The 20,594-nt window shown below is 42.0% G+C and overlaps 1 protein-coding gene across 3 annotated transcripts in view; it reads left to right on the forward strand.

Annotated features, from left to right (window-relative positions):
• Positions 1-4,481, forward strand: part of Ildr1 (immunoglobulin like domain containing receptor 1) — a 47,202-nt gene extending 42,721 nt beyond the window's left edge. For all 3 annotated transcript variants that reach the window (XM_045147777.1, XM_045147778.1, XM_045147779.1), the window contains one exon: positions 3,742-4,481. In XM_045147777.1, coding sequence (XP_045003712.1) covers positions 3,742-3,783 — 42 coding nt within the window. In that variant the 3' untranslated portion in view covers positions 3,784-4,481. The remainder of the gene's footprint in view (positions 1-3,741) is intronic.
• Positions 4,482-20,594: the final 16,113 nt, after the last annotated feature.

Below are 20,594 nucleotides of genomic sequence, written 5' to 3' on the forward strand. Positions count from 1 at the left end.
CTGAAGGAAAACACAGAAGTTGTCAAGCTGGGACAACACAACGGCCATTGTGAAGCTAGCTTTCCTCATACAGAGACTAGGCATGGCTCTTCAATAGAAAAACATAATTTTAAAAAAAATTTGAGGGCTGGAGAGATGGCTTAGTGGTTAAGCGCTTGCCTGTGAAGCCTAAGGGCCCCGGTTCGAGGCTCGAGTCCCCAGGACCCACGTTAGCCAGATGCACAAGGGGGCACACGCATCTGGAGTTCATTTGCAGTGGCTGGAAGCCCTGGCGCGCCCATTCTCCCCCCCCCCCTCCCCTCCTCCTCCTCTCTGTCACTCTCAAATAAATAAATAAAAATAAACAAAAAAAATTTGAGCCAGGCATGGCGGTGCACACCTTTAATCTCAGCACTTGGGAGGCAGAGATAGGAGGATCGCTGAGAGTTCGAGGCCACCCTAAGACTACATAGCAAATTCCAGGTCAGCCTGGACTAGCGTGAGACCCTATCTCAAAACATAAAAAAAAAAAAAAAAAAAAATTGGCCCAAGATCTATGTTCTTCTAAGTTACATTTTTCTTTCCTTTATTTTTCTCTAGGTTAAATTGTGTGGCTCCTTGTGAGGGAAGGGTACAAGGACCTTTTGTTCCAGACACTAGGACAGGTCCTTACTAATGTCCTCATTTTGTTAATCCTCACAACCATGTGAGACTTAGTTAAGCTGAGTAACATGTCCAAAGCCACGCAGCCAATAGAAAAAGAAACTCAGGTTTGCACCCAGCGCTCTGATCTCAAGCCTGTGCCTTCAGTGTGTCGTCCTGTCTCCCGGAAGAACGCCACCTAGAATCAGCGGTATTTCCTAGTGACATTGCTTCCTCATTTTTGAAAGTATCATAGCTTCCTTTAGCATTAAGATGTACGCAACAATAATTCTCCCACGAGTGAAACATATCTTTGATTACAAAGTCACTCTTGAAAGACAAAGGTTCTGTCCAAGATCATTTAAAATATATTACTTAAATATTTTATTTTAATTAATTTATTTGTTTGATAGAGGGGAAAAGGGAGAAAGAAAAAGAAAGAGAGAATGGGCATGCCAGGGCTTCCAGCCCCTGCAAACGAACTCCAGATGCATGCGCCACCTTGTGCATCTGGCTTACGTGGGTCCTGGGGAATCGAACTGAGGTTCTTTGACTTTGCAGGCAAGCGTCTTAACCGCCAAGCCATCTCTCCAGCCCTAAGATCATTTTCAAAACCTTTATTGCCTGGGATCTCCGAGCTTTTCTTCCAGAGCCATCACTGGGCCACAATCAACCTGCTGCTCATCCCGACAGTGGCCATGGACTCGGGACTAAAGCTTAATTTGGCAGGTGGATTTGTTTGAAGAGCACAGAGTCCATTTTATTTATAGATTTAATTTTGAATGCTTTTGCGGAGGCAAGGAGTCTTTAGGACCAAAGTCTGTCTTCTCTCTTCTCTCTGATGGAGCTGGAAGCTTCCTTCACAGGTTTCCTTCCCAGCCTCTGTAGGCGTGGAATGAACCACTTTTCAGCTGTTGTATCCACTTAGGCCACTAGATGGGGACCTTTGATTGCGGTCACTTGAAGTTTTGGTTTCCCTATGTCAAAAAAAAACCCATGTTCCTGTAAATCAAATCAGGCTTCACCCATCAGGTTTTACAAAATATTCACTGAAACATTTTTTGAAGTGATTGGATCAATAGGAATTAAGCTCAGTATTTTTTAGCCTCCTAGCTCAAGGGTAATGTTTCACAAACACAAGCAGGGAGTTCTGTGCATTTGAAAACTTAAAAGTAGGTAAGAACTGCTCTCTTCACGCTTCCGAGGGAAACCCAAAAGTAGCATTGAGGGGTCTTCCACCCCACTCGAGTCTCACTTCAGCCCGTTCACTACAGCAGGATGGCGGTCCCAAAAATATAGGAAGCAGAAACTCAAACTTGTCCCCCCAACAGTTTCAGACTGAATCTTCCCTGTGTTTCTGATAATCAAACTGACTTTCTGTCTTGACTATATTTTGCCCTAATTTAAAAAAAGAAATTCCCAAGGCATTTCTGGCTTCTTCTGCACTTGGCCATACACATCTGTTCTAACAGGAGAGAGACACTGTGCTTCCCTTCAGGCTAAACTGATATTCTAGAAAAGAATCCAGTGTTTTACCTTTTCTGCTTTGAATTCTTTATTTAATAAGACAATTAGAATTTTCAATCTTCTACTTATTAAATTTTATTTATTTATTATATATTTGAGAGAGGGAGACAGAGAGAATGGGCACGTCAAGGCCTCCAGCCACTGCAAATGAACTCCAGGTGCATGCGCCACCTTGTGCATCTGGAGTACGTGGGTCCTGGAGAATCAAACTGGGATCCTTTTGCTTTGCAGGCAAATGCCTTAACTGCTAAGCCCTAAATCTCTCCAGCCCTAAATCTTCTATTTTTAATACTCCTTGATCATACCAAGGTCTTTCTGAACAAGTCTATTTTGCCCCTTTTCATTGTTATGGAGAACATTCTTTTCATTGGAAACCATGTCCCTCAAATCTCAGTTTCCTAATAAATTAGAAATTCATTTTTGAGATACACATGTATATGGTGTGTGGGTGTAATGCCTTTAGAACAGCTCATTGTTATAGATAGTTTATCTTCCTGTTCCAAATAAGATGAAGATGGTCACATCCATGGACCCCTAAATGTTTTCAACCTGAAACAAAACAGTCACAATATGTACAGAAGTCTGAGAAATGTAAATCATACTTCTTACCCTTGTCTATGAAATAGAAAAGACCAGCTGGCCTTTGAGGAAAAGCCACTGAGTTTGACCAGGAAGAAATAACTAATAATGCTTGAAAAATAACTTCAGAGGAATATGAAGGTGTATGAAGACTGCTGAGTGAAAGAGTTAGAAAGGAATGGTTCAGGAGACTGTAAACAGGAACATTTGAGCTGTCTCCATGAAAATGACAGAGAGATGGACAGCTGGATGAACAAGAAAAAATTGTTGTTTAGTCTACAAGAGACTTGCTTTTTGAAAAAAAAATATAAGAAAGCTGGGTGTGTCCCTGGAGCATCCATTCTCTCTCTCTGCAGAGTGTGGTGGCACACACCTTTAATCCCAGCACTTGGGAGGCAGAGATAGGAGGATCACGAATTCAATGCCACCCTGAGACTACATAGTGAATTCCAGGTCAGACTGGGCTAGAGCAAGATCCTACCTAAAAAGAAGAAGAAGAGGGCTGGAGAAATGACTTAGCGGTTAAGGCATTTGCCTGTGAAGCCAAAGGGCCCAGGTTCAATTCCCTAGGACCCACATAAGCCAGATGCCCAAGGGGCACATGCATCTGGAGTTCATTTGCAGTGGCTAGAGACCCTGGTGTGCCCATTCTCTCTGTGTCTCTCTTCTCTCTCTCTCTCTCTCTCTCTCTTTGTGCTTGTAAATAAATAAAATTTTTTAAAAAAAGAAAGAAGGGGAGGGGAGGAGGAGAAGAAAGAAAAGGCAGAGTGACATGATAAGAACTTTCCAGAAATTCAAGTTGCTTGAGAAAGGCCTTTGAGAAGGAGGAAAGAGGAGAAAGCTAAGGCTGGGGAGAATGGTCCCAATGAAAGGGCAGGACTTACTTATTAGGTTCATATCTGTTATCACTGCGGCCACCATTTATGTGGGGCTTGTGCTTGCATGTCTATGTATTATATGCATGGACTGGATGACCCAGCTAACCCAACTTTGTCGTGTGTTTTTATTCTTCAGGAGAGAGACAGCTCCCATAGCGGGAGGAGTGTGGTGATTTAGTCTCCGGGCGCGACACTACTTCCGTAGCTAACTTCTCAGCTCCCGTGTGTCACCTGCAGCCTCCCCTGCATTTCCAGATGCCTTGGGAAGGATGCTGCACATCTGCATGTCACAGCGTGGGCTAGATTCTGAGACTCACACAGAAGACTAGTGGAAGCAAGTCCCCGCGGGATTCCCGACTAGCTTCAGCTGAGGTTCACGCCCTTGCCATGGTTCTATAATCTCTCACTTGTAAGGGATCCTAGCTGGCATGGGATCCCTCAGGATCATGGGAGCTGAGTCTTCAAAGAGGTTACAGTGTTCAAGATTGTGGCACTCTGGCACTCTCTGAGTGAGAAGTCGGGAAGGTTTAAGAAGAAATTGTCCTGTTTCCCAGAAGCAAGAAATCTATGGAGTATTATGGGGAAATTTCCATGGGAATTTGTCTCCGTCTGTTGCAAAGCTTGAGGGTCTTTCCATGTTAGGAGTCTAGCCTGGTGTCCCAGTTCAAAGCACTCCCGAATTTCCAGTCAGACCCAGCCAGCAGTTTCATACCTCTTTGCCCTTTCACAAGGTATTTACTGTAACTGTAGGAAAATCACAGGGAAACAGTCTTGCAACTACCTTATTTCTGGATTTTTGTTTGTTTGTTTTCTTGCTCGTTTTTCCCTTCTACATCTAAATTATATTTACTTATATATTATGTGTCCATTGAAATTATTTTAAATGTTGCTAGGCAATTATACAATATAAATAAAATAAATATAATGGCTGGAGATTCTGTCCCAATTATCTGTTGTTTTTTTTTTTTTTTTCTTTTTTTACTCTGATCCACTTGACTGAAGCATTCTTCCTCACCACAGCCCAGAGAACCACGGATAGTTCTGTTTTTATTTTATTTTATGTTTTCCGAGGTACGGTCTCACTGTAGCTCAGGCTAACCTAGAATTCACTATATAGTCTCAGGCTGGTCTCAAACTTAAGCAATCCTCGTACCTCTGCCTCCCAGGTACTGGGAAATTAAAGGTGTGCACCACCATGCCTGGCAAAAGTTAAAATCTGAAAAGTGCTTATTCTATTTGGACAATTTTTGGTCAGCATAAGTGGGAGGATTCATTGCTGTAAGTATAGCCCTTTTTCTTTAGATTTGTGAACACCATCACAGCCGTGCATGAAGATGTTCTGTCTCCTACCATGACCAGGAAGATCACAATATAAAATAACTTCTTTCTCCATCCACTTGTTCAGGAAAGCTTTTATATTTTTTGACATTTAAGCTAAATAGGGATGGAGAATTCTTAAAATCATCTAGGACAGTGCTATGCACGTAATAAGTACTCACCTATTTGTTAAAAATTGAGTGCCCAAGGACTTGGTGCTGAAACCAATTAGTAGTTAATTCTTGGTTTAGTATGAAAACTAAGTATCATTTGGAGAAAACAAAATAGTATTAAAATTTGGATGCATTATTTTCTAATAAGTTTCTGATAAATAAAATGTTGTATTCGTGTGAATGCAAATTTTAGTTTTAAAATGTTTTGCCTCAAGTACAAGAAAAGGAAATTGAAGTAACACTGGAGGACCTGATGAAGTTCAGGTTTCATATCAAGAGATTTTATTTGTGAAAAGAGCCTGTCCAGTTTACGACAGACAAAAGAAAATGCTGAGCGAGGTGGGTCACTGTGCTAAGAAGCTTTAGGTTTCAAATGGACTTCCTGGTATAAAAATGGTAATGCTGGAAGGCTTGTACTTTCTTTAATATTATAACCCTCACTTCACAACTTAGTTTTGTTAAATAAAACCTTCAGTTTATTGTAGAGAACCTACAAAAGATCGTACTTATACAAGGTTATTTTCCAATTCCTATAGAAGGAAACAAAGAATTCTGCTACTCAACAGCTTCTGATCTTGTCTAATTCTACAGAAAAAAAAAAAAATTCTACACATCAAGACATGAACTCACCATTCTTTTGGATTTCTTTTAATTATCTCAAGCATATTTCACAACTTTTAGCAAGCATATTGGTTTATATCTGAGATGTCATTAGGAATTTGGCAGCAGAAGAGTCTTAATTACTTCACTTGTTTGTAATGAAAGTAAGCAAAGAAATAGCACATAAAGATATTGTATAGTCAAGTTTTATATTACTAGAAACCATATCTGTACATGAATAAGCTAGTAAATAAAATCCTTCTTTATATAGCCAGGACAAATCCTGGCTATAAAGCTCCTGCCTATATAAAATGTTCCCTAGATCCTATTATCAGAAAAATAAAAGCAATTTACACATAGCGACTGAATGAAAAAAATCACTGTAAGTACCTGTTGTTGATTTTTGTTCTTTCTTCTTTTAATTTGATCCTCTTCTTAGAGATTTAAATTTTGGCTTACATTTTTTTTTTCTTTTTGTTTTGTTTTGTTTTGGTTTGGTTTTTCAAGGGTCTCACTCTAGGCCAGGCTGACCTGGAATTCACAATGGAGTCTCAGGGTGGCCTCGAACTCACGGTGACCCTACCTCTGCCTCCCCAGTGCTGGGATTAAAGGCGTGAGCCTCCACACCTGGCTACATTTTTATTTCTTACACACAAAACATATCATCCTATTTACATATATATGCTATTTTATTAAATTTTCTAATATTTACAATTTTATACTCACAGCTTTTGCATTTATTCAGTACTGTCATGAAGACAATGTTCCCTGAGATTTTGTACATTTTAAAAGTCAGTATTCCTGAAACTTCAAGGACATCAGTGTAACTTTTCCGATATTATACACTTGCTCAATTCTCTTTTTAAAAATATATTTATTTATATATGTATTTATTTATTTGAGAGAGAGAGAGAGAACATGAGAGAGTGAGAGAGAGAACGGGTGCACCAGGGCCTCCAACTGCTGGAAACAAACTCTATATGCATGTGCTACCTTGTGCATCTGGCTATGTGGATCCTGGGGAATCAAATCTGGGTCCTTAGGCTTTGTAGTCAAGTACCTTCACTGCTAAGCCATCTCTCCAGCCCTCGATTTTCTTTTGGTACTGGATATTTCTGTGGAGAAAAAGACCAAGGAGAGTCAATAGGGATTTTTTTTTGTTTTAGCTTATGAGTATTGTTTCATATTTTTTTAAAAGTTTTGAGATAGAATCTCATATTGTCCAGGCTGGCTTCAAACTTGCTATGTAGCTAAGGATGACTTTGAACTCCTGATCTTGAAGGACAATAGCTGCCTTACATGAGCTTGGTGTTGGTTCCTGAGTCTGGCACACCATCAGCAGTCAGCCATGTGTACACTTTATTTAGGATTAGGCTTGAGCAGATCTTAAAGCTAAATTGGAAGAGCCAGTGGCTGTCACTTCTGGGGCACCTTCTCATTTCACATTGTCATCCTGCCCTCATTCATACTTAAGTTTCATAGAGTGATCTCTAAAATCAGCTGGATGACTGGAAAGATATGAGACTATTTGATCATTTTGTCTTGTGCAATTACTCACCAAATGGCTTTTACTGCAGAGAAAGTCTATTATAATTTTTTTGCTGTTGGTGGTGGTGGTGGCTGGGATCAAATCCAGGGCCTCTCACAAGCTAAGCAAGAGCTCAACTTCTGAGCTACACCTTCAGAGAGCTTTCTTTACCTGGGTTAATATGATAGCCCTCCTATTCCAGTATTAAGGACCCATGATCCATATCAAAAATGCTTGTATGTTGGGCTAGAGAGATGGCATAGCGGTTAAGCACTTGCCTATGAAGCCTAAGGACCCTGGTTCGAGGCTCGATTCCCTAGCACCCACGTTAGTCAGACGCACAAGGGGGCCCACGCATCTGGAGTTCATTTGCAGTGGCTGGAGGCCCTGATGCACCCATTCTCTCTCTTGCTCTCTATCTGCCTCTTACTCTGTCAGTCTCAAATAAATAAATTTTAAAAAAATCTTTAAAAAAATGCTTGTATGTCAAACCATTATGATGACGTATTAAAATAATCAGTCCAAGCTGTCTCTGATAACTAAGTCCTGCTCCTTAACATTTATGTCACCCTCAGATACTATCTTTATTGAAATTATAGAAGGTTTTCAGACGTTCTCCCTGTCTCCTCTGCCTTACAAAGGACAGGCACCAAGGTACTTTTCAAACAAGTTGATAACCCCATTAACATATGTTCAAGGATCTTTTAGCACATTTATCATTTGCGCTTGGGTGTAACACCTAACAACTCCATTCTGATATTCTCATCTTCTTAGATCTTCTACCTCATTATCTACTAGGAATCTATGGACTTTCAACCTCGCCTAAGCCATAAGTGAATCTAGTTTTCAGCCTGTCCGCAACAACAAAAGAAAACAGAGCTTGAACATGTGTTTGCATTACTGGAAGCAGAATCTCCGATATGCGTGCCTACGGTTCTGGCCATGCGCAGTGTAGGGTTTCTATACTTTATCCTTTGCTGCTAGAAATCTTTGTGTCAGTTCTTTGCTCTGCAAATCCCTTGCCCAAGTTGGACTTTGTACTTGTTCCCTTGAACATCTTAGGATCTGCCTCCTAGTTGTAGATGGGGAGCAGTGAGAGACAGCTGGGTAGGGCATGAGGAGAATTGGCAGGCAATTGCCAAATGATCATGTAAGTGGGAGATCTTCAAGCAAGATACGTCACCACCAGGGTGGCATTGCAGGCACTGTTTCTGCTGGTTACAGGCCCGGTGGTATTTGTGGTAACAGATATGAGTCCTAGGTCCATCGTTCCAGTTCATGGGTTTCATACTTTCCTCCGTGAAGTCCTGTCTGCTTATCTTCCTCAGCCCCTGGCTCCCCTCACTTTATATACTCCCATCTTTTATGGGGGTCGCTGTGACTTTTTAATTATTATTATTTGACAGAGAAAGAGGGAGAGAGAGAGAAAATGGGCACGCCAGGGCCTCTAGCCACTGTAAATGTACTCCAGACTCATGTGCCACCTTGTGTATCTGGGAATCGAACTTGGGTCCTTTGGCTTTTGCAGGCAAATGCCTTAACCACTAAGCCATCCCTCCATCCCACTGTGGCTCTTTTTTATCTCTCTCAAATTACATGTCCTCACAGCTCAACTCCCTCCACATCTTTTCTCCTTCTTCCTCTTTCTCTTCTTCTTCTCCTCCTTCTCTTCCTCCTCTTCCTCCTTTCCTTCTTCCTCTTATTTTTCTGTATTTGTTCATCTGTGCTCTCTGCTGCCATCTCATCTTTTTCTAATTTCAGTAAATAGTTCTAATTTCACTCCTGCATAACTTTTGCTCCTACAGATATTATCATGGTGCCAACACACCCTGCACTCACTAGTTGGAATTTTCCATATCACATAATTGATTCTCCTTATCTGTGTCTTAATTATAAGCTATTAAGAGAGTGAATTGTCTGCTTGAGCTAATGTCAACCTGTGGTTGAAACTCTAAGAAATGCAGGGTTACTTAGTACCTAAGGATTCCCTTCTTCTGGGCTGTGACTGGAGAGTTTCTCACAGAGAAATACTTGGGGAGGGAGTATCCTGTGAAGAATGCAAAAGAAATGCACCATGTGATCTTTGTCATTAGGGAATAACACCACCAACTCAGATCCTGATGTACCTGAGTATTATACTTCTGGCTCCTCTTGAGTTTCTATAACTGAACATTATGGGATTATAGATGTAAAATGCCAGGGTAAGTTACATCAGTAGAGTGCTAACTTACTGAAGAGCTGAACTTTCTTCTCTGCTTATTACGCTTAACGAGGTAGATTACACTATTCTGGAACACTTGCTGTCTACACAATGCTTTGCAAATATTATCTCAGTAGCTTTAATAGGCAGGCTACCATCATTTTTTTAATTTTTATTTTATTTATTTGTGAGAAATAATGGGCACACCGGGGCCTCTAGCCACTGTAAACGAACTTTAAACTCATGTGCCACCATGTGCATCTGGCTTATGTGGGTTCTGGGGAATCAAACGCAGGTCCTTAGGCTTTGCAGGCAAGCACCTTAACTGCTAAGCCATCTCTCCAGCCCTATTATCATCTTTTGACCAGAGACTCAGAGGTGTTGAGAATCTTTGCAAAGACGTGCACAGTAGTAGAAAGCAGAAAAGGTCCAAACTGTAGCCTGCCGCTCCAGAATCGATGTTTTCTGAAGAAAAACGGCAAAGCTGCCTCCCTGACCAGAGCAATAGGAGCTATCCTTTAGGAGAGATTAATGGCTGGGATGGTATTGTAAAAGGAACCAGAACAGTGAAGACATCGGACCTGTTGCAGGTGGGTCGGGCTGGCTGGCTTTGCTGGCTTGGATCTAGCCTAGGAAACTGCTTGTACACCCCTAGTCAGGATACCCACTACAGCACAGTGTGTGTCCCAGTGTATATGCCTCATAGTTTCATAAGGACAACAAAAGACCTTATACTCCTTCCCCTGTTGCCTTCTCAAGTGTTAATCTCACTCGTTTATTTGTGTGTGTGTGTGTGTGTGTGTGTGTGTGTGTGTGTGTGTGTATGTCTATGTATATGTGTATTTGTGTGGAGGGGTACCTGTTTGTGAGACAGAGGTTGATGCCAGGTGTTTCCCGCAATTGCTTCTCCAGAGCTCTGGGATTACAATTGCATGTAGACAGGCCCAGCATTTATTTTCCTGGTTCCGAAGGTCTGAACTCATATCCTCACACTTATGTGGCAAGTGCCTTACAAACTGAGCCACCTCCCAGCCTTATTAATGTCATCCTTAAAGAGGCCTATCCTGTAGTCCAGGGAAGAAAAAGAAAAGGTAAAGAAGACAGGATAAAAATTATGCATGAGCCAGATGTGGTGGCGCACGCCTTTAATCCCAGCACTCGGGAGGCAGAGGTAGGAGGATCACTGTGAGTTCGAGGCCACCCTGAGACGACATAGTGAATTCCAGGTCAACCTGGGCTAGAGAAAGACCCTACCTCAGAAAACAAAAGAAAAAAAAAAAAAATCATGCATGAGTCAGGCATAGTGGCACATGCCTTTAATCCCAGTATTTGGGAGGCAGAGGTAGGAGGATTGCTGTGAGTTCTAGGCCAGCCTGGGACTACAGAGTGAGTTCCAGATCAGCCTGAGCTACAGTGAGACTCAAAAACAAACAAACAAACAAACAAACAAACCTAAAACCATACATGTTTGAACTTTTAGAAAGCGTGTTGTAAGGAAAAGTTTTTCTCTTTTCACACTGCAATTAACAGAAAAGACCTCAGCAACCTCACCAGGTATGAGGCTACCTCCCCAGCAACGAGCAAAATATGGAGCCAACACTGACTAAGTATCTCATAATCCCGTGTTCTGACACTATTTGGACGATCCTGTCCTTGGTGTTTTCTTGGAAACTTCACTCTCCATCTGATCGAATAGACTGAGGAAACCCAACCCGGCCGGTTGTCTCAGATTCCCCTGACTGCCCCTGCAGCATTCCTTTTTCCCAGGCCTCTATCAGATAAGGGAGGTAAGAAGAGTTTCTGTGACTTGCCTTAGGGGAGGAAAACTCCTGTTTCAATGGCTTGCCTCATGGGGAAGGAATTATGATCCAAGAACCATACACAAAACCCAGAATGTATATATCATGATGTCACAGAAGATAAACTTTCTAATTAAAAAAAAAAGTCTGAGGGGCTAGAGAGATGGCTCAGCAGTTAAAACGTTTGCCTGCAAAGCCAAGGGACCTCAGTTCGATGCCCCAGGACCCACGTTAGCCAGATGCACAAGCGGGCACATGCGTCTGGAGTTCATTTGCAATGGTGGGAGGCTCTGGCGTGCCCATTCTCTCTCTCTCTCTCTCTCTCTCTCTCTCTCTCTCACACACACACACACACACACACACACACACACACACACACATAAATAAAAAATAAAGCTGAAAGATCTGAGACAAGAAGAATATGCATGTAGATGGTACCATACTACTTGATAATCAAGTATTATACTAAGTGAGGTAACCCAGACCCAGAAAGCCAAGCGCCACATGTTCTCTCTCATATGTGGATCCTAGCTACAGATGACTGGGCTTCTGCATGAGAATGAAAATACTTAGTAGCAGAAGCCAGTAAGTTAAAAAGGAGACATAAAGGGTAGAGAAAGGAAGGGAGGAGGATACTTAATAGGTTGATATTGTATATATGTAATTACAATGATTGTAATGGGAAGGTAATATGATGGAGAACGGAATTTCAAATGGGAAAGTGTGGGGGTGGGGAGGGAGGGAATTACCATGGGATATATTTTATAATCATGGAAAATGTTAATAAAAATTTAAAAAAAAAGAAAAAATAAAAAAAAAAGCTGAAAGATCTGAGGCAAGAAGAATATGCATGTAGATGGTACCATACTACTTGATAATCAACCAAATTAAGGAGTCAAATCATCCCAGCAAACAAAAATAGGAATTTTGAGATCCTGCAACTAAGATAAAATGGTCATTTATTTTCCTAATAAAGTTACTGCTCTTATATAAAAAATAATAATAATAATAAAGTTTTTTTTTTAACTCTGGAGATGGAGGGATGGTTTAGTGGTTAAGGTGTTTTCCTGAAAAGCCAAAAGGCCCAGGTTTGATTCCCCAGGACCCATGTCAGCCAGATGCACAAGGTGGAACATGTGTCTGGAGTTCATTTGCAGTGGCTGGAGGCCCTGGCGTGCCCATTCTCTCTTTCTCTCTCTCAAATAAACAAAAATTAAAAATATTTTTTATAAAGTCAGCTACATGGAAGATGGACCATGGAAAACTGTCATGTCCCCTTTAGGATAGCTTAATTCTAGCTTTAGCCAGGATGGAGTCTCCCTGGCCTTCGAGGCCTCTCTATAGCTAAAGCAAAACAAACAACTCTGGTCATAGTAAACAAGAAGAGGGTCTCAAGATGGGAAGCAGGTGGACTGCTTCGGGACCTTGGACTAATGCACGGTGGTCAATTCCCTGCAGTTTCTTCTTGGCCTCCCTCACATCCTACGTAGGATGCCGGAGAAGCCTGCAAGTGGAAACTGGAAACCACATGCTGCCAAAATGTTCTCCACGTGTGCATTTATCAGATTTCTTTGCATTGTGCCTGGCTTGTTAAGTTACTAGGAAACTGCTCAATCCTGTAGGAGTTGACGTGTATATGTCCCAAGCATATATCTAGAACAGTATTTGACCTACGTCTAATGACCCTCACTGCTCCAGTTCAAATGTTCGACACCACCCAGAGCCTGGTGAATTTTTTAAAGTTCCAATTTGGTGGGCTGGAAAATGCACTGTTCCTTGTCTTGAGTGAGTCCCAGGCATGGGGCCCTTGTATCATTTCAAGTAATTCTCTATGCATGTCCTTAGTATTCTTCAGAACAATCAAGGACCACCTTGTCCAGCTCTCGGGGATCCTCTCTTCGCTCTGATACTCTGTCCTGTGAATTCTAGATGACCTACTCCCCCCGACCCCCTACCTCAGTGAGCTGGCTAGCTAATTAAGTCCCTCTTCTTGTCTCTTCTAAGGCAGTAGGGCCCACGGAATTGTCTGGCTCATTACTCTCCTTGTTGCCTGGTAACCAGTGTCTTTAAAACCAGTTTCATGCATGTTTGTCTGGTTTGTTTGTTGGAACAGGATGGTAAATTCGATCTCTGTTCGTCCATCTTGGACAGAATGCAAAGACTCTGCTTACTTTTGAAACCACATCCTGGGAACTATCATCCTTGTACTAACTAATGAGTCTGGAATTGAAGTGTTGGCTACTAAACCCATTTTCAAAGAATCTCTAGTCCAGACAGAAGAATACCATTTAAGATCACTTACAAACAATAACGCAACCCAGGAAGAGCAATAAGAAAATGTATGGAGGGGTTTATGGAAGGTATTATGAAGCCTTATTGTAATATACTAAAAAGATCTAAATACACACAGAAATATACTATGTGTATTAGTTGAGATACTCATCCTAAGATGTTGATTTTTTTTTTCCCAAAGTAGCCTATAATTTCATGTATATCCTTATCTAGTTCATGCAACTTTTGGCATTTCATCTTAAATACTTGTTTGTATGTTACAATTCACTGTAAGGTAAATTCTATGAGGGATTTTTTTGTTTTGTTATTTTTGTTATTGTTGTTTTTTTTGTTTCTCAACTCTATCACGTTTGGGGTCAGATAATTCTTTGTCATTGTAGCAGACAGCTTCAGGTTCACTGAGATGAACTTTCAGACCAGGCACAGTTATGGAGGAAGGGATTTATTAAAGCTTACAGAACCAAGGGACGTTCCACAATGGCAGAAGAAGCTGGCCTGCCTTCACAGGCCCAAGCAGACAGAGAGAGAGAGAGGCACAAGCCAAAAGCCAAAGGCTACACAGCACACTTCAGGAATGCCAGCTAGGAACACTTTGCATTTCTTTATATTGAAATCTGAAACCCACCCCCACACCTTAAGATCACCCAGTGACACTGCCTCTAGCAGGTGGCTACAGATGCAAACTACAAACAAATAACTGAATATATTGGGGGCCATCTATTCAAACCACCACAGTCGTACAAAAAGGGGTTGTCCTCTCCATGGCTGGATGATCGCGAGTGTCCCAGGTCTCTAACTACTACACACCAAAAACACCTCCAGTTATGAGAAGCAAAATATCTCCAGATATCACAAAGTCATTCTGTTGATAATTGGCTGGTACAGTCCTTGATCCCTCCACCACGCATGGCTGTTCCAACAGCTGAAACGCTCTCATAGGCTTCTCTGTTATAGTCAACAGCTGCCTCCTTTCTAAGCCCAGGTAAGCACTGACCTGGTCTTTCACCCTTAGAGTTCTGCCTTTCCAAACCTGTCCTAAGAATGGAGCCACACAACATACAGCCTCTGGGTATAGTTTCCTCCACATAGCAAAGCATGTCTGCTATCCACCAGTTATAAATGCTGACCTGTGATGAAAATCAGGACTTTGTTTCATTTATTTGGTCCATCGCATGAACGTTTCCACAGTTAATCGGTTCAACTGCTGGAGGACATCTTGGTTTCTTCCAGCCTTTTGGCATGTCTAATAAAAGCTGCCGTAAGCATCTATGTAAAGGCTTTAGCCTGGCCATAATTTTTCAGTGCTCTTGAGTAAATATGTAGGTAATGTATGAGTTATATGAAGTCTATGTTATGCATATACTAAACTTACCTATGAAGTTTAACTTTATTAAAAACAAAAAAAAAAGAACCGGGCATGGTGGCACACACCTTTAATCACAGCGCTCAGGAGGCAGAGGTAGGAGGATTGCTGTGAGTTTGAAGCCACCCTGAGACAACATAGTGAAATCCAGGTCAGCCTGAGCTAGAGTGAGACCCTACCTGGAAAAACCACTCACACAAAAACAGCTATCAAAGCTGGCATGGTGGCACATGCCTTTATTCCCAGCTTTCTGAGACTCTGAGAGTACATAGTGAATTCCAGGTCAGCCTGGGCCAGAGTAAGACCCTAGCTTGAAAAACAAAAAAAAAAAAACAAAAAAAAAAACCGGGCTGTAGAGATGGCTTAGCGGTTAAGCGCTTGCCTGTGAAGCCTAAGGACCCCGGTTCGAGGCTCGGTTCCCCAGGTCCCACGTTAGCCAGATGCACAAGGGGGCGCACGTGTCTGGAGTTCGTTTGCAGAGGCTGGAGGCCCTGGCGCGCCCATTCTCTCTCTCTCCCTCTGTCTGTCTTTCTCTCTGTGTCTGTTGCTCTCAAATAAATAAATTAAAAAAAAAACAAAAAAACCTATCAAACTATTTTCAAAACTAGGTATACTATTTTACATTTCCACAAGAAATTAATGAGAATTCTTGTTGTTCCTCCTCAGCATCTGATACTGCTTTTTGTGGTTTTTAAATGCTCTAATTGGGGTTGAAGAGATGGCTTTATAGTTAAGGCACGTGCCTGTGAAGCCTAAGGAACCAGGTTTGATTCCCCAGAACCCATGTAAGCCAAAGGCACAAGGTGGCGCATGCATCTGGAAATAATCTGCAGTGTTTGGAGGCCCTGGCGCACCCATTCTCTCCCACTCTCTCAGTCTCTCTGATAAATAAATAATAAACAAATAATGTTTAAATGCTCTAATACATGTGTAGTTGCAGCAGTTGCCTTCCTGTTGCTGCAACAAAACACCTGACCTGAAGCAGCTTATGGAAGGAAAGGGTTTGTTTTGGGTTTATGGTTTCAAGAAGTTTCGTCATGGCAGAGAAAACATGGCAGGAAACAACAGCTGGGCATCACACCTCCACACATCAGCAGGGAGGAAGGAGAGAGAGAGTGGATTAGCTTGCCGGCACTGGCAAGTGGGACTATACTTATCCCAAGCCCCGCCCCCAGGGACACATCTTCTCCAGTGAGGCTCCACCTCCCAAAAGCCCCACCAGTTGAGGATTAAATATGAGGATTAACCACAAATGAGCAGATGAAGGGCATTTTTCTACTCAAACCAGATTACTTCATTTAGCTTCTTCTTGTTAGGACAAAACATCCAAGCCAGAAGCAGCTTATGAAAGGAAAGAGTTTATCTTGGGCTGACAGTCTCAAGCGGGGGCAAAGTTTCATTATGTCTGGGAAAGCAGAGTAGGAACAGCCAGCCAGCGGGAAGGAAGTATTGGGCAACACTGCCCGATGCCACTGTAAGTGTGCCCACTTCTCATTCCCCTGTCTCATGAGAAGACACTCTAACTGCTGTTAGAGGACAGGGGATGATGATGTCAGATCTTGAACCACTTCTGGATGAATGGGAGTACAGACATATGGCAGAAAGGAACTATTCTGAAGGACCCCCACAAGTGTATTAATGGAGGGCAGGAAGATAGTCTTGGAAGAAAATGTTGGGGAGAAAGAAGAAAAGTAAGGAGTTAATGAGAAGTGAGCATAAGTTGTCCTCCTTGTGGACGCCAAAGCCTTAGGGAGTATTCGTGGGAAGCCAGGTAGACAGAATTGGATTGTCTCAGGACCATCTGAGCATGCGTTGGCTGAGGTTTTTCTCCTGGAACTGTCCATCGAATGGCACAGTAGTCTCTGATGGGGTCTCAATCTGTTTTTATATGACTTGTAAAACAGAAGACATATTAGCAGAGTTATCAGAAATATATACACGGGCTGGAGAGATGGCTTAGCGGTTAAGCGCTTGCCTGTGAAGCCTAAGGACCCCGGTTCGAGGCTCGGTTCCCCAGGTCCCACGTTAGCCAGATGCACAAGGGGGCGCATGCGTCTGGAGTTCGTTTGCAGAGGCTGGAAGCCCTGGCGCGCCCATTCTCTCTCTCTCCCTCTATCTGTCTTTCTTTCTGTGTCTGTCACTCTCAAATAAATAAAAATAAAAAATTTAAAAAAAAGAAATATATACACAACACTTAACCTTGATAATGACAAATAAGCCATATTTAATATGCTAGACTTCTAGAGTGTATTTTTTTTAAATATTTATTTATTTGAGAGAGAGAAAGAGGTAGAAAGAGAGAGAGAGAGAGAGAGAGAGAGAGAAGAAGTGAGGGAGAGAATAGGTATGCCAGGGCCTCCAGTCACTGCAAATAAACTCCAGATGCATGTGCCCCCTTGTGTATCTAGCTTACGTGAGTCCTAGAGAGCCAAACCAGATCCTTTGGCTTTGCAGGCAAATGCCTTAACCACTAAGCAATCTCTCCAGCCCCAGAGTGTATCTTTTTAAAATTTGTCCTGGAGGTAGCCAGGGCCAAAGGTTGGTACCATAGAGCCACTGGGTGCCAGTAGGGGCTGTACAATATATTGTTGGCCTCAGGACTTATTTATTGATGTCCTGGCACAAGTTAGAAGGGACTAACCATTGTTTTCAGTATATGGAAATCTTTTTAAATTAAGTGAACCTGGGTCAGAGTCATCAATATATATTTCAGATTTGAAAATAACCATTTTAACATCTGTGGTTTGTCCTTATTGTAGAATTAGAGCTATTAGAGAGGGGGCCAATATGCCTTAAGGCCTTGTTTGTTTCCTCTTTTGGAAAGCTCTTAGGTTACTTAATAGGCCATTCATATAATATTTGAGGTCTCCCTTTATCTTTGGTTATACATTTCTGAGTGTTTAAGGCCAAACAGATAGTAAAATTTAATCAAGGATTAATTTTGGAGGTCACTAATGGCCCTCCAAAGGAGATTTTAGGAACCCAGGAGTAGCCCAATAGCTTACTGGTGTTTCCTGTCTTTTAGGAGGAGTCAGGGCCATGCTGGCCAAGTAGTTTTCCCTTCTTTGGGAAGCCAGGAGGATTGATCTCTTCTCTGTTGTGACTTTCCTGTTTCAGACTGTACACTGATTTTTGTTGTCATTGTTGTTGTTTCTTGGTATCCATATCATCCCTGACCAGGAAATCAGGTGACTTACCAGGGGACCAGTACAGAAAAAAAATTTATTTATTTATTTATTTTTTATTTTGGGGGGTTAATTTTTATCTATTTATTTGAAAGTGACAGAAAGAAAGAGGCAGAAAGAGAAAGAGAGAGAATGGGCATGCCAGGGCCTCCAGCCACTGCAAACGAACTCCAGACGCGTGTGCCCCCTTGTGCATCTGGCTAACGTAGGTCCTGGAGAATCGAGCCTTGAACTGGGGTCCTTAGGCTTCACAGGCAAGCACTTAACCACTAAGCCATCTCTCCAGCCCAAGAAAAAATAATATTTTTTAAAATATATACTTTTTACCCAGAGAGATAGCCTGGTGTATCTGGCTTTATATAGGTAATCGGGAATTGAACTCTGGGCCAGCAAGTTTTGCAAAGAAGTGCCTTTAACCACTGGGCCATCTCCTCAGCCCTGGAAACTGTACTTTTCTTATGTTTGCTTTTATTTATTTATTTGAGAGCAACAGACAGAGAGAGAAAGAGATAAGTAGATAGAGAACAGGTGCACCAGGGCCTCCAGCCACTGCAAACGAACTCCAGATGCATGCACCCCCTTGTGCATCTGGCTAATGTGGGTCCTGGGGAACCGAACCTCGAACCGGGGTCCTTAGGCTTCACAGGCAAGCGCTTAACCTTTAAGCCATCTCTCCAGCCCGGAGGTTGTACTTTTTAGAGAATATGGTTGAACTCTGGCTTTTCATTACTGTATCCACATCGTTTTCTTGTTTGTTAGAGGCTTTCCTAGGCCAATGCTACAGAGCCTGCGTTCCCTGCAGTAGCTGCCACGAACACCTCTGCTTGTTAAAAAGTATATATATCATTTAGACTCTTGGGTCTGTCTTCCCAGGGATTTCCTCTGCATCTGTATCCTCCTACCTCAGCCTCCCATGTGCTGGGATTAAAGGCATGAACCATGATACCTGGCTGTGAAAGATTTTCTTCAATGACTTGCATTAATGCAACATTTTCACTTTATCGAAGTGACAAGGCATACGTCTTCAAGGCTCAGGCAGCTAACAAGTCTGCCTCTGGCTTCACTTCATGCTTCCCTGGGTCTCAAGGCCAGTCAGAACTGAATAAATAAGTAGGGTTCTAGGTAGTATTTCCTGATCCTACATGCCCCTCAACGAACTTGACCATGTCTCCCCAAATGAGCTTATCCAAGATTTTTATTCTTTCCTTTTAATAAAACATAACAGTTATGCATGGATTCAGTACGAGTTTGATACATGTATACAATGAATAATGTGATATCAATATCATATCAGGTAATATGTAATTAGCACTTTGATTTCCTTGTCATTCCTCTGCTTTCAAATTCTTTTCTATCCTTTACAAAATATGCAGCAGGTATAGTAGACCAGTCAAAGCCTTGAGAGAGTTTATCAAAGCTCCCTTGTAGCTCACTTGCAACTTGGATTTCTCTATTTTTTTCTTTTTTCTGATCTCTTATGGTCATAGTCCAAGAAACATCCAGTGAGGGATAGTCTGGACTACATAGTGTGCTCCAGACCAGCCTGAGCCACAAAGTAAGACCTTGTCTCAAAAAACAGCAAAAAAAAAGTAGGACATTACTGAGGTTGACAGGTAGGGGTTAGTTTGTATCTGAGAGGTGGATCGTGAAAGGCCTATAAAAGTAAAGAAATTCAGTTGGGAGTTTAGAGGGAAAAGTGCTGGAAATGTGCAACTTTAGAATGTAGGTAGCTATGTAAAAGGAACAAGCCTAGGGCTGGAGAGATGGCTTAGCGGTTAAGCGCTTGCCTGTGAAGCCTAAGGACCCCGGTTCGAGGCTCGGTTCCCCAGGTCCCACGTTAGCCAGATGCACAAGGGGGCGCATGCATCTGGAGTTCGTTTGCAGAGGCTGGAAGCCCTGGCACGCCCATTCTCTCTCTCCCTCTATCTGTCTTTCTCTCTGTGTCTGTCGCTCTCAAATAAATAAATAAATAAATAATTTAAAAAAAAAGGAACAAGCCTAATAGGTTGCAATATAAATTGTCAATAGAGAGAAAATATGAAGATTTTTAAAAATTTATAGTTTAGGAGCCAAGCGTGGTGGTGCACGCCTTTAATCCCAGCACTCGGGAGGCAGAGGTAGGAGGATCGCCATGAGTTCGAGGCCACCCTGAGACTACATAGTGAATTTCAGGTCAGCCTGAGCTACAGTGAAACTCCTACCTCAAAAAACAAACCAAAACAAAAAAGTCTAAATGTGTATATTTTTAAGACTACATGATGAAAAAACAATAATTAAATATATATCCCAAGAAATTAGATAGAGAAGAGCAAATTAAACCAAAGGGAAGGGAATAAAGAATGATAGTGAAGATGTGGAAAAATTTTGCCAAATCTCAACCCAAACAATAGATGTAACGCAATCTGATTATCTCCAGAAGATCGGTGTGCATATGCAGCGATGTGTCGGATGTAAATTGACAAGAGCCGATGTCCATGGTGAGACAGATTGGGAAGGGGACAGATAAGACAAAGCGTTGCTGACCTCCCTGAT

This window comes from Jaculus jaculus, chromosome 4 (genome assembly GCF_020740685.1).
Source record: "Jaculus jaculus isolate mJacJac1 chromosome 4, mJacJac1.mat.Y.cur, whole genome shotgun sequence".
Lineage (NCBI taxonomy): Eukaryota > Metazoa > Chordata > Mammalia > Rodentia > Dipodidae > Jaculus > Jaculus jaculus.